General features: G+C 34.4%; 1 protein-coding gene across 4 annotated transcripts; it reads left to right on the top strand.

Moving 5' to 3' along the window:
• Pfk (ATP-dependent 6-phosphofructokinase) lies at positions 1–11,856 on the top strand. 4 transcript variants are annotated; one of them, XM_018502567.1, is made up of 16 exons: positions 1–383; positions 4,145–4,265; positions 4,342–4,493; positions 4,577–4,766; positions 4,855–5,065; positions 6,194–6,302; positions 6,838–7,026; positions 7,248–7,438; positions 7,526–7,604; positions 7,812–7,838; positions 8,194–8,295; positions 8,369–8,575; positions 8,654–8,806; positions 8,882–9,206; positions 9,300–9,522; positions 9,598–11,856. In XM_018502567.1, the coding sequence occupies exons 2-16, from the start codon at positions 4,172–4,174 to the stop codon at positions 9,740–9,742; spliced, it is 2,397 nt and encodes a 798-aa protein (XP_018358069.1). In that variant the 5' UTR covers positions 1–383; positions 4,145–4,171; the 3' UTR covers positions 9,743–11,856. The 4 variants fall into 4 exon arrangements, with proteins under 4 accessions (XP_018358069.1, XP_018358060.1, XP_018358051.1 ...); XM_018502558.1 differs by lacking the exon at positions 6,194–6,302 and adding an exon at positions 5,284–5,392 and having other exon boundaries at positions 1–103; positions 9,598–9,742; XM_018502549.1 differs by lacking the exon at positions 6,194–6,302 and adding an exon at positions 5,284–5,392 and having other exon boundaries at positions 9,598–9,742.
• The last annotated feature ends 2,326 nt before the right edge of the window (positions 11,857–14,182 follow it).

Raw genomic sequence — 14,182 nt, 5'->3', positions numbered from 1 at the left:
TTCAGTTGGCCGAACGTGGCGCGGTAGTGACGGATGCCTGTCAGAGGAGCGTCAGCAACAGAAGGACATCGTCGTCGTCGCGATCGTCAGTCGTGTTTCCCTGGTGAGTCGAATCGCTCGTCGTCGACGATCGCGAGCATCGATCGGTTGCTGATTTTCATGTGCGCAGCGCACACCGACGCCCGTTGTCGCTGCGTCGTCGTCGTCGCGACGCCTGACACCTGCACGCGACTGTCAATTGATCGGTCAAAGTGCGCGCCTCGTTGACCCGCTTGGAATCCAAAATCGCATCGCATTCGGGCGATATCGTCACCAAACTGACAAGTTCACGGATTTTTCGGAAAATTCTAGCGGCATTCACTCGCCGTTTGATCCTCTTTCAGGTGAGCCGAGGTTACTTTTAGGTTAAGCTCTCATTGACTAGGCAGGCGCAATCACTCGCTTACGAGAGAACGATAGCTAACGATTCACGTGACGCTTGTAAATATAGCATGGACGCAGTTTCGATGAATGCTGACTGTTCGATGAACAATTATTGCGTAAGAGATATGGAATCATAGAATGATCAGACGAATCGTTATTGTCTTCCAACGATCGATTCTCGCATTCGGTGCCTCGGCAATGTTATTCTAATAAGGCTCATTTCTACCACAATATAGATTAATTTTGATCGTGAGGTTTGTTTTTTATTACTAGACTCCACATTCGCTATATATCAAACATATACCGTTTATATTTATAATTTTATATATCAAACATATATCTTTAAATTTATAGTTTTATGTACCAAAAATTATATATTTACAGTTCTATATACCAAAAAAATGTAATTGAAAACGACTATGATTTATTTTACTTCAATCCTTCGTCTGCAATCTGGGTTCTTCTTTGCATAAGTAAAATTTCACTCTCAAATTTTGTAATGTAAAATGTATTTGATGATGTGACATTGATATTGAAGAGAAACCTTGAATTTTTTTTTCCACACATTTAAAAACCTAAAATAATAAAAAACTTGGGCTGGACAGAGACGATAAAAATATGGTTGCAAATGGATCAAATACGAAGAATGCAAACTTGTTGAGCTCTGTAAAAAACAATTTAATTTTCAATTTAATTTATTCTATTTTTTTCTTATTTTTAGAGCTGAAAGAAGAAAAAAGTGAGTTAAACCGAGATTAAAATTAATTTGCATTGGTAGGAGTACATAAGAAAAGTATATGAGAAAGTTGCAAGAAATCTACTTCGCAGCATCACTCGTATACGCCAAGCATATATCTCGCAATGACACAATTGCATCTTCCACGCATCATTATTTATCACTATTGCGCGTCGCAGGAGGAAACTCGCAAGATCGGAGCAATGTCCTCGAGATTCACTTTATTTCGAATTCCATCTGAGAGAAAAAATTGTTCATTTGATTGAATTAATTGTTCCTTTTTTTTTACTAAATTTAGTCTTTATTTCTTTCGTTGGAAAATGTATGTATTTAAATCAAATATAATATAATTATAAAGATATAAATATAATTGTGATTATATTTTATTTAAATACATACATTCAAGTCAAATATAATATAATACATTTAATTCAAATATATATTTTTTACTTAAATATATATATTCTTTATTGAAAAAAATAAAGACAAATTTAATCAAATAAACAAGTTTTTTATCTTGGTGCCATTGTACTGAATTTCACCTTTGCGATCTTACTGTCTTTTTTTAAGATAGAAAATATGAGAGTTTTGTTCCCTCGAACATATAAATTAATCTTGTCACGCGACAAACCAGACGGAAAAAGCTCTCCGGCTGGCGAGCAGTGATAACTTCGTGGCTCGCGAATTGTTGATGCTGCTCCTTCTCTCGATTTGAAACCCAGCCAGATTTCGTTCGTACACGTGTTATTTAATTTTAAAACGCGGTATTCGCATGTCGTAATGCGTCAGTTCCGACAGCTTCTATCCGGATTTTTCTGCGGTGCGCATCACACTGAGGTTCTTTCAATGTTCAGTGGTGGAACTCTTAGCATTCGAGCTTACCAAACCTTTTACATTCTTTGTTAATTAAAATACTATATAGTAAAATTATGTGACATCAAGGCAAATAGGAGTCCACGAATGAGATTACGTAAACGTTATAAACTAAAAAGTGTGTATAAACTAATAAATTACCTATTAATAGAATAAGACAATATTTAATAAATTCACATTAGATGTTTCGGCTACAAACTCGAGCCCTCCTCAGATGAGAAAAAAATATAATAAAAATATTCAAAAAGTTATATTACTGTGTAAGATGAAACGCAACCGCTAATAAAAACCGCTGAGAATATACAATATCATATCGATGGAATGCTAGTGTTACACAGTATATAATTTTATTGTATTTTTTATATCTGAGGAAGGTTCGAATTTGTAGCCGAAACATGTAATGTAAATTTATTAAATATTGTCTTATTCTATTAATAGGTAATTTATTAGTTTATACACACTTTTTAGTTTATAACGTTTACGTAATCTTATTCGTGAACTCCTATTTGCCTTGATGTCACATAATTTTACTATTTTAATATTGAGCATCCTGTTTTGACTTATTTATAAAATACTATACTCGTGTATATATCCTTTTCCTTTATGTATTACTTTATTATTATGAGAATTGAAATAACATAGTCAATTTGTAAAAGCGTTTTTCTTTCGTTATATATATTTCTATCTTTTATATGTCTTTTTATATGTACATATACGGCCTTGACTGTTAAGTATAAAGCGCCCCTACAAATTGGAGTAACATTCTGTATGTAAAAAAATTAAGAATAAATTAAAAACACTTTTATTGAGAAATAAAATTTATTTTTATAACAATTTTAATATTTTATTAATTTCCATTGATTTTTGTTACCGCCTTTTTCAAGATAATGCAATAAATTGAGAATGTTTTATATTTATGGCTAAGGTTGTATTAATTGCACAAATTAAAGTACATACATCAAGTATATTAAATTAAGTATATACAATGAATTCAAAAGATCGATTTTTATATGATTTACTCGCAAAAATATTCCGCAGTGGACTTCGTTTTTTTATTACGAATGAACTTGTAGAATAGTGATATGTACATATCTCGAATTGATTGAAATAAGGTTAAAACTTAATGTAAAAATTATCGTGCGGAGAAAAATGTCTAAAAGTCAGAAAGCCGTTCAGTGTCGTTGTACAAATGCAATTTATTCGGGAGGCTACGCGAAAAGTGATAGCGATCTGGACGACGATCCAGATACACGAGAAAGCACTGCAGAAGTACGAGATGTAGATGCAAAGAAGAGTTTAACGGATTCTACTAGAATTGGATCTTCGGTGATATCCAGAAACTCCTCACGAAAGTCTATCGCCGTTGAAGTATTGAAGAAAACCGATCCTGATAGATTGAGCAAGATCAGCATGCAAAATTTAAAGCTCTCTTTATTGTTTCCAGAGGCAAGCTTGCGCCGGTTAATAATCATACAATTCCTCCTTTTCTTCTCTTACATAGAAATTTACGCGCAAATGTTAGAAAATATTAGAAAATTTACTTCTGGACACAGATGTTCTGGGGGCGCAACTTTGAATCGATTGAAGAGTTACCAACTGGCTCTTCGTTCGAGATAAGGTTTGACATGGCCGAGGAAGAATACGCCAGGAGTCTGCGTTTCCCGCGGTTTACGAGACAACAAGTTATGACTGACTCTTTATCAATCTCTTTGTACTTGTTCTCTATTTGTTGTAAAATAATGCATATCAGTAATCGCTAAATATTACATCAATATTATAATTTCCTATTCATTAATATAAATGTATAATACAATTGTTGTACGTAACAGTTATATTGTTCAGGAAATTAACATTGATGTCATCTTACTGTTACTTGTTTCCCAGTCAGTACAGACAATGTTCATAAAATATATTTTTAATATTTAGTATTAAAAGTATAAAAAATAAATATTAAAAAATATTTTTTTAAACATTCCTGCTGATTAGGTTACTGAGTAAAATATAGAAATTGTTACATCATCGGCACGTTTGGCGCAAAATGAGGAAGATACAAAAAGAAACAGCGCGAGCGTGGCTTCTGAGAAATATTAACTTTGAATTTTTATATTACAGAGTTATAAGGAATACTGCGATATAGTCATGGCTGAAGACGCGCCAGCTCAGAGGTTTATCAAACCTGGAAGTCACAAGGGCAAAGGCATCGCTGTATTCACCAGTGGAGGCGACTCTCAGGGTATATCAGAATAATTGTATAAATTGCGTGTATCTTGAAGTAAATGTGATTAATGTTTTGATATTTTGTCTTTCAGGAATGAATGCCGCTGTACGAGCAGTCGTAAGGATGGGCATTTACCTCGGGTGTAGAGTGTATTTTATCAGGGAAGGTTATCAAGGCATGGTGGATGGTGGGAAATATATCGAAGAAGCTACATGGTCATCCGTATCTTGCATCATTCACAGGGTACATACACATTATTGGATTGAAAATATTGCATGATTATTTTTTCGTACATAATTAACATTTAATACTCTTTGTTTCTTCAGGGTGGCACTGTAATCGGCTCCGCCCGATGCAAAGAATTCAGGGAGCGTCCCGGTCGTCGGAAAGCCGCTAAGAACTTGGTTAATCTGGGAATTACTAATTTGGTCGTGATCGGTGGGGACGGCTCTCTCACGGGCGCCAATCTCTTCAAGGAAGAATGGCCCGCACTTCTGAAGGAGCTCGTCGAATCTGGTAAATAGAGAAACTCTCTAGGAAACTGTCGCTTTATCCCGACAGTCTATCATACGTGCTCAAAGACTAATGCATTATTTTTCATTAGGTGATATAACTGCCGAACAGAGCGAGAAATACAAGCAGCTGCATATTGTCGGTCTAGTAGGTTCTATTGATAACGATTTCTGCGGTACGGATATGACGATTGGTACCGACTCCGCGTTGCACCGTATCATTGAAAGTATCGATGCTATAGTCAGTACAGCTTACTCGCATCAAAGAACGTTTATAATGGAAGTCATGGGTCGTCACTGCGGGTAAGTGCAGAATATATTGTCATTTTTTATATCGCGAGAATAATTTAAGGTTTACATTGATAAAAGACTTTATACATTATTATTAGTTTCCAAAAATAGAAAAGTCATCCGTGGTTGATTACGATTTAGGACATGAGATTTAGTGTGTATATATCATCGCGCCGAATCGATATTGACTCTGAAAATGAAACATAGATAAACGAGCGATTTTCGATTAGGTATCTGGCTATTGTGGGCGCTTTAGCTGCGGAGGCAGACTATGTTTTCTTCCCAGAATGTCCGCCCCCTGTCGATTGGCCTGAAAAATTATGTAAAAAGTTGGAGCAGGCACGTCTGATAGACTTTCTCAAATTTTAAAGATTGCATTGCTAATTTTTACTAACTTGACTAAACGTGAGGAATGAGTTTTTATGTATATGTCAGTTTTTTGAGTTGCTAAATGTATTCTGATTTAATATTCGATCATACAACATCCTGAATGTATATATACCTCTAAATAGTGACGTAAAGAGGAATGCAAACGAAAAATATACTTACATTTTATTGTCGCACATTAATTAATATAGAGTCAGTGTAAACATAATGATATGTTCGATGGTACTGGAGATAATTAGATGACAGAGCCTTTCAGGTACCTGACATTAGCGTCAAGTTTGTCTACCGAAGCCACCTATTGCTTTATTCCTGAATCTCCGACAAGTGGTGACTGGGTCGAGGAGCTATGCCAAGGTCTGCGACAGGCACGTTTCTCAACCAGTCGTTACTTTAAATTATTATTATTTAATGTCCGAAATAAATAAAATTTAAAGATATGTGGGGAAGTCCAAATGCTTTTGTTTTTTGTATTTTTAAATGCGGTATATATTTGAGATAATCAATTGTAGCCAGATCACATTTTGTGCTCGTGAAATTTTCTCAAATTTTTTGACATTCATCCCGTTAGTATTTATGCGAAAATTTACCGCAGATTAGTTTCTACTTACATTTTTCGATCAAACGAAACTTTATGAATTTATAATCAAACGTGGTCACGATTAATTAATGACGCGTAACATTATTTTATATAATATTTTTACATATATCGCATTAAAGTAGAATTTTAGTTAGGTTTACAATATACCATTACAGTTATCTGGCTCTGGTGGCAGCTATATGTTGTGAGGCTGATTATGTTTTCATCCCAGAATGGCCACCCGAGCAGGAGTGGCCCAACAAGCTGTGCAAAAAATTGTTGCAGGTTCGATAATATTTTTTTTTAATTTTTTAAAACAAGCATATTTAATTGTTCTGATTGAATCAACCTGCAAGATGAACGACACACATTGCTTCCTGCAATTCACATTTTATTTCTTTAACATTGCAATTCATCACAATTATTTTAATTGCTTATTCTGATTTGATTACTTTGAATGATGATGTATTTGCAATATGCTTTGAAGACACTTTTCTCTCTTTGTATAGGAAAGGAATATTCACTTAAATGTGCATGCTATACTATGACATTGTATGTGTGTGTGTGCAACATTATTCTAACATAAAAAAAATATTAAATGCTGCTAATATAATTCAAAGGCCTACATTTTTAATGCTATTTAATATCTTTTTTTATTAATCTATGTAATCATGATTGCATCATTATTAAGCTATTATCTTTAATTTTCTTTACTTCTCTATTTTATAGCCTGCTTTTCAATCTATTAAAATATTTGATTTCTGCAAAATTTCAACTTTGATATACGGGAGATTTTTGTTATTATACAACTTTTTTTCAGGAAAGACTTACTGGTCAACGGCTTAATATTATTATCGTAGCCGAGGGAGCTGTCGATAGAAACGGCGATCCGATCACTGCTGAAAAAGTGCACAAAGTCGTCGTAGAGAAATTGCAGCAGGATACGAGAATCACTGTTCTGGGCCATGTACAAAGAGGTGGTAATCCTTCAGCCTTCGATAGAGTTTTGGTAAGATATCGCGCCATTTAGGATTAATAAGCGTACATATAATTCTTTAATATACAAATTGAAGCTTTTACAACAACTTACACACGGAAATCGCACGCATTCAACTTTTTTTTAATTAATTAAAAATTAGCAAGTTAATTAATGTTTTCATTTTTTCCTCATTTACAATATTATAAAATACAATATATATCACACTTTTGAGGGATAAATGTGTATTACAGGGATGCCGGATGGGAGCTGAAGCTGTGATGGCTTTAATGGAGGCAACACCCGATACGGAAGCCTGCGTCGTCACGTTAGACGGTAATCAAGCTGTAAGATTACCACTTATGGAATGTGTTCGTCGTACGAAAGCCGTAGCGCAGGCTATGGCTGACAAAAATTGGGACCTTGCTGTTCAGCTTCGAGGAAAGTGAGTGAATAAAACACGTTACGTATACCACAATATATGAAATATTAAGTACATTAATAAACGTATACGTTTATATTTATCTTCCAGGGGCTTCGCACGCAACTTAGAAACGTACAAAATGCTGACTCGTTTGAAAGCGCCACACCTGATAGATGGTGCTAACAGGGTACGATCATTTTCTATTTATATCTAATAACAAGTTAAAAGTTTATATATTCTGACGACCCGAAAAACTCTGTTCTATAACACGGTATTAATATAGCATTAATATCGTCGAAGAAGTAGAAGTATATCGCGAGAATTTTGGGTCTCTAACATATAAAATAATGAGTAATGCATAAATTATTACATATATTATTTGATACTGCTTCAGGAAATTAATGGCCGCGCATTATCGAAGGTAAATGAGTTAAAACCTATAAGCATATATTCTTCTCAGATTTTGTACATAGTACCGAGCGCAATCTCCCTAACGATAGCACATTTTTCCACCCTTAGCAATACACTTTATGTGGACAAGTGAGTTAACCCTTTCGAGTAGAGAATGTATTAGAAATATATATTACTTTGTGTTAGAAATATGTATCATTTACTGTACTTCACGATCATCCTCTTGCAGGCAGATGGAACGGAAGCATTGTGCGCTATTTAATGTGCAATTTCATACATAAAATGCGATCTTTCAGCTTCCCATGCACGTTGCATGATTGACGTGTCGTTTTTCATCTAGTAATATGCGATTTTATTGTTTTTAGGATAACTATACATTGGCAGTTATGCATATAGGATCGCCGTCCTGCGGCATGAACGCGGCAGTTCGTTCCTTCGTGAGGAATTGTATCTATCGAGGCGACAAGGTATAATACATATCGAAAAATTTTGAATACCATCCCACGTACTTTTATTACACTCAATTTCATTGACTTGTAGGTATATGGTATCGGTGACGGAGTGCTAGGCCTAATAGCTGGTAGACTGAAATTGATGGACTGGCCGTCTGTTACCGGCTGGGTTTCAGAGGGTGGCGCAAAATTGGGAACAAAGCGTGCACCGCCCACGGAAGATCAATTACCCCAAATCGCTCAGAGGCTCAAAGAATTTGGAATACAAGCGTTGCTCATCATAGGTGGATTCGAGGTAACGAATTTGCCGAATCTTGCACATTGAATCCGTCCAGAGATCAATATCAATATAAAAATATATTTTTATTCTTAGGGTTATCAGACTAGTCTCACATTTTTCAAGGCGAGAGATAAGTACGAGGAGTTTAAAATTCCTATCGCTATGATTCCTGCGACTATTAGTAACAATGTGCCAGGCACCGAGTTTTCATTGGGTTGTGACACCGCTTCAAATGAAATTACGGAGGTGAGCTCTGTTATGTTTGTAAATTTAACTTGGAGATTTAAAGTTTAATAGCATACTAATCAACTTGTTTGTTAGATCTGTGATCGTATTCGGCAATCGGCTCAAGGCACTAAACGTCGCGTGTTCATCATCGAGACGATGGGTGGTTTCTGTGGGTATCTAGCGACCGTCGCTGGTTTAGCCGGTGGTGCTGACGCGGCGTATATCTATGAAGAGAAATTTAATATCAAAGATTTGAATCAAGATGTTATCGCGATGGCAGCAAAGATGTCGGAAGGCGTCGAAAGAGGTCTCATCATCAGAAACGAAAACGCTAATGAAAATTACAATACAGAATTTACATTCAGACTTTTCAGTGAGGAAGGAAAAGGTTTATTTAGTTGTAGAAGAAACATACTTGGTACGCATTTTTCATTTACTATTCTTTTAAGGGATCTGACATTTCATTTAATATACAATTAATTTTTATTGTCACTATATCTTTCTGTTTTAGGTCACATGCAACAAGGAGGTTCACCAACGCCTTTTGACCGTAACTTAGGTACAAAAATGGGCGCTAAAGCAGTGGAATGGTTCAGTGACAAATTGAGAAAATGCACCAGCCCCGACGGCAAAACGTTCACTACGGCAGCGGACAGTGCGGTGATGCTTGGTATTGTCAGACGCCAGTATAGATACACGCCATTCACGGAACTTATCGAAGTTACTGACTTTGAGTGCGTATTTTATTGAACTTCCTAATGAATCGTTAATTTTCTATACATAACGTAATACTTTATAAAATTTGTTAGGCATCGCATTCCGACGTATCAATGGTGGATGAAGCTGCGTCCATTGCTGAAGGTATTGGCGAAGCATGAATCGACGTATGAAGAGGAGGGTCTTTACATAACCGTCGAAGAAATGGATGAACAGAAGGATCCGCCTCTCGTATAAATCGTGAGATTAATCTCTTAAAGAGCACCGCAGTAGATAACATAATGTTGGTAATCGTGTGAATAGTAGCTGGTGCCGATTATTAAGTATCTCAGTATTGTATAAATTATGTTATGATAATTTTATTCATGCTCGACAAGAAACGAATCTTACACATGTGTATTGAATTATTGTATCTGAAAAATTTAATTATGTATATTAGTAATCATTATTTATTTCTCTATACAAATTTTAATAGTGTATATAATTCGGGCAACTAGCAGATGTCATTAAGAATCTAGATTGGGGAGGGGGAGATACATTCTTTTATTTTGTTTTGGATGTCTTGTTCGTATCTTGAACGAGCTCAGGTAAGAAATGGGTACAAAAGTAGTACCTGAAGCATAAGGTTATAAGTAATACCTTCATAATGTGTAATACCTATCAGTGCAATTTGCTGATAAAAGCGATATCCTTTGTTGGCAATGAAACACGAAATATGGTATTGTTACAGTATCTTATAGTAATGTTAAATTCGCATTACGTACATTGATGTATAGTATTGAAGAAATTAGAATCGGTATATGCGAAATCTAGTGTAGTGAGATGTACCAAGTTCAAGCGCTAAAAAATAATGAGGCAGAAAATCATTTTTATGAAATATTGTAGAAACACATGACTAAATTGGAGACGTGCAAAACTTATATTTGATATGCTATACTCTAATCTAAAACACAATTTTGGCACATATATTTAATTATCATGGATTCAGCAACAAAACAATTCACGAAACGTTTATTAGCGTCATTAGCAAATAATGATATTATTTGTGCATTTTTGATGCTTTGGACATTACTGATACTTTGTAAGCTAAAGACTAACAGCCTCAAATCTTATTTCGATACTTGTTTGTTTAATTCTTTAATATAACCAAGTTTAGCGGGACGCTTGATTATAATTTCTCAGTTGTAGCACGGATCGAGAAGTAAATCAGATTGAGAGAAATTACAAGAGTTTCACAGATTAAACATTCTGAATCGTATTTGTGGTCTACTAAGGCATAGGATTAAAAAGTAATGCGGTATTTTGCGTCGGTGAAAGTATTTATCTTTCGGTTTAGCGTTACTCGAAGCTATAAAAGGCTATTGGAGAATATACCTGTCTACCTCAAAACATAATTTTGCAACGGTGAACGAACGACTCATAGGAAAAAAATTGACCTGAGTCGGCGCGTTAGTTGCACATAACATTAAAAAAAATTTTGCTAAAATTTAAGGCTTGTGACCACAAAAAGTATTTAGATTTAATTATTTTTCTCTTACTCTATCTATCTGTCTTTCTCTCTCTATCTCTCTCTCTCTTTCTCTCTCTCTATACTTGTATATCTAACTTTCGAGGAAGTCGTTCAAGTATTAATCTCATAATTGTTTTCGGCGTATAATATAGCGTTCGTCGTGTTCCTACGAAGATTTTAGAACCAGATAATTCTGGTAAAATTATGTCTTGTGCAAACTCTTACTCGTGTTCGTGTGAGTTCATTTAAGTGTCAGAATAAAATTGCCGACTCGTGATTTAAACGCGTAAGGAATACGTGTAAGGCAGAGAAACTTTTGTGCGATAGCATATGCTATAATTTTGTTCAACGTAGTTAACACGCACTTAAGAATTGTGGAGCGTTTAACAATTTTCATTCGAATGCTAATTAGCATTCGCTATGCTACGTTTAAGATTGGCTTAGTAAGTAGCGATTAATGCATGAAAATGAGAATGGTAAAATTTTGAAAGTACAATAATGTGCGCATACGTTACGGTTTACTCAAATTAGAGTAACAACGTAAAAAAAATATATATGTATACATACAAATTATTCTACAAATCGCTTGTTTTAAGCCGTTCCGAAGTATATGATGTCTACTAGTATACGAAAATAGCTCTTGTTGAAAAGCAACAAAATAATACCGCTAATGGCACTTATTTAACGATCACATAAAAATCTCGTTTATTTAATATCTTACCAAGAGGCTAAGTTGAAACAAAGTGCAACGATACGGGAGATACAAAGACTCTCGTTAATTATCTGTACATAAAATCGTAATTCGTAATTATAATTTGTATCAAAGTGCTGATTATATTTTTCATATGTTTCGATAAGTTTTTATTTCGAGACATTATAAATTGTAATGAAGAATATTAATTTTTATATATAAAAGTTTTTTTACCTTTTAATATATAAATAACTTTGGGATAAAATGCCTGGTTAAATTAACGTTTAAGTATGTATATCGAGCTTTTATTGGTACAAATAAATCATGTTTAATATCATTTAATATTCTGAATATTCGTTCGTTCGCGACCATTGATTGAAATATATGTATATATAATTACCGAGCGCTGTATATCACACACTACACTTCTAGTTTGTTATACAAAAATGTACAAATAGTACTTGCATAATGTCGAACTGTTAGCTGCCCGTCACTAGCGCAATAAGAATATAAAAAAATGATATTATTTTTAAGATTTTCATAAATATATTTTTGACTCATTGTTGATCAATGAATTTACATCCTACTCGCAGCATATATATGTACAGTTAGAGTTACGTATTTATTTTTCTTCCGACATTGAATTTTCAACGTTACTGCTCGACAGTGCAGTACATATAAAGCTAACTTGGAACATCCCGCAAATTGACTGTTGCGACAAAACGTTTAAATTTAGAAGAAACTGCTACATATTACACGATGTTGTGTATCTATGTCGTGAAATAAACTATATCTTCTAAATATGTTATCCAAACATATCACCTAATGTTAAACATTGCATTACACAGTTATATTTATATTTAAGTATTTTACATCTTACACACTGTTCTTTCGCTATTATAGATCTATTCGTCAAAATTATTATGAACCTATATTGGCAAGACATGGTACATAATAAGTAATATTTTATTTAATATAATTGACATTTATATATAAATGAAATATATAATTTATCAAGTTATTTTTTTCTTAATTAAATACAAATCCGTTTCCATTATGATAGATCATTATTACTTCATTTACAGCTTTTATTGCTGCTGTACATATTTTTTATATCAATAACATATATTCTATAAAAAAAAAACAGTTTGACAAGATAAGAAATATATTCACTGTGCCTTTAATAATAATAACTTGTTAATACGTCTTTTATTTTGTTTTCTACTCCGGTTGTAACACTTAACAGAATGTTAACGCGCATTGAATTTTTCTAGCCAAGCTAAGACGCCAGTGCGATCAGAGGAACACAAATAGTGCTAATAGCGTTTCCTTGAACGCACCCCAAATCATGGAACCTCATCCTGTAATTTTACCTTCATGTAATTTTACCATCCATGTAATTTTACCTAACAGTAAAATGTATTGAGTGTTTCATAATTTTGATTTCTGTGTTTATTTATAAACATAAATTTACGTTATTTTGTGTATGTACGGCGGTTTTAATGTGCATTAGTGCGCAATCAAATTCGCTATTAGTTTTATTTTTGTCCATTATTGTTGCAAAATGCTTAATCACGACTTTATTTAATCAACAATGCCTTTATAACTTTTATTATTCGTAATTCACGATATAGATATGCAATATACTATATTATGCTATCCTCTCTCAGTAGGTTACTAAAATCCCTAAAATATTCCTTCCTTCGGGAAGGCAGACTTGAGATCCGTTTATGAAACAAGGAAACCTTGGAGAATCGAGGAATCCTTCATGGAGACTTCCTCTCTTCTTAAAATAAGGAAGGACTATGAATACGGATGTTAATGCTTCTTACACATTTGTTACAATAGATGTGTAAAACGTGATGCTGCGCATGCGCATTGAGAACATTTATCCCTTACTACCTTTCTCTCTCCCACAGATTTTTGCATCAGCGCGAGCCATGGGAAGTATAGGCAATGGCTGCATTCAGCAGAGAAAGCAGCTTTGCAACTGTTGTAAAATTCTTGAATGTGATTGGTTTATACATTTAGATCCAATGAGGAACTAAGGGCAAGACCAATCATATTGAAGAATTTTACAATAGTTGTAAAGCTGCTTTCTCTGCTGAACGCAGCTAATCCCAGTGAGAAATGACAATGGAATCGACATCGAATCGATTCGACGTCGAAATCATCGAATTGACGTCGAATCGACGTTGATTCGACATCGATTCCATTGTCGTTTCTCACTGGGGGATGCCCCTTCCATTTATATATGTTCTAAGATTCTACCAGAGAGGTTCCTCTCTGGATTCTATACTATACACGTGGTATCGCCTGAATTGCACTGGATAGTACTTCATTTTGTTTGAAGCTGAAGCGAGTCTGATTATAAAATGTCCCATGAGTGGAAAACTCTATCTTTTTTCAAACATTGGTAAGTTCATAGTTTTTCTTTTCTCTAATAGCGTATTTCACTGGTTGCACTGGTGCGCAC

This window comes from Trachymyrmex cornetzi, unplaced genomic scaffold (genome assembly GCF_001594075.2).
Source record: "Trachymyrmex cornetzi isolate Tcor2-1 unplaced genomic scaffold, Tcor1.1 scaffold1012, whole genome shotgun sequence".
NCBI lineage: Eukaryota > Metazoa > Arthropoda > Insecta > Hymenoptera > Formicidae > Trachymyrmex > Trachymyrmex cornetzi.
Note: the sequence above shows the minus strand (reverse complement) of the source record. Positions and strands in the feature narration are given on the sequence as shown.

What these genes read in the sequence shown, in the direction of transcription:
- Pfk (XM_018502567.1), top strand. Translation starts at nt 4,172, where the DNA reads ATGGCTGAAGACGCGCCAGCTCAGAGGTTTATCAAACCTGGAAGTCAC. An exon ending in TGTGCAAAAAATTGTTGCAG is followed by an intron (nt 6,303 to 6,837) that starts GTTCGATAATAT and finishes ACTTTTTTTCAG; the next exon opens with GAAAGACTTACTGGTCAACG. An exon ending in TTGTAGAAGAAACATACTTG is followed by an intron (nt 9,207 to 9,299) that starts GTACGCATTTTT and finishes TTTCTGTTTTAG; the next exon opens with GTCACATGCAACAAGGAGGT.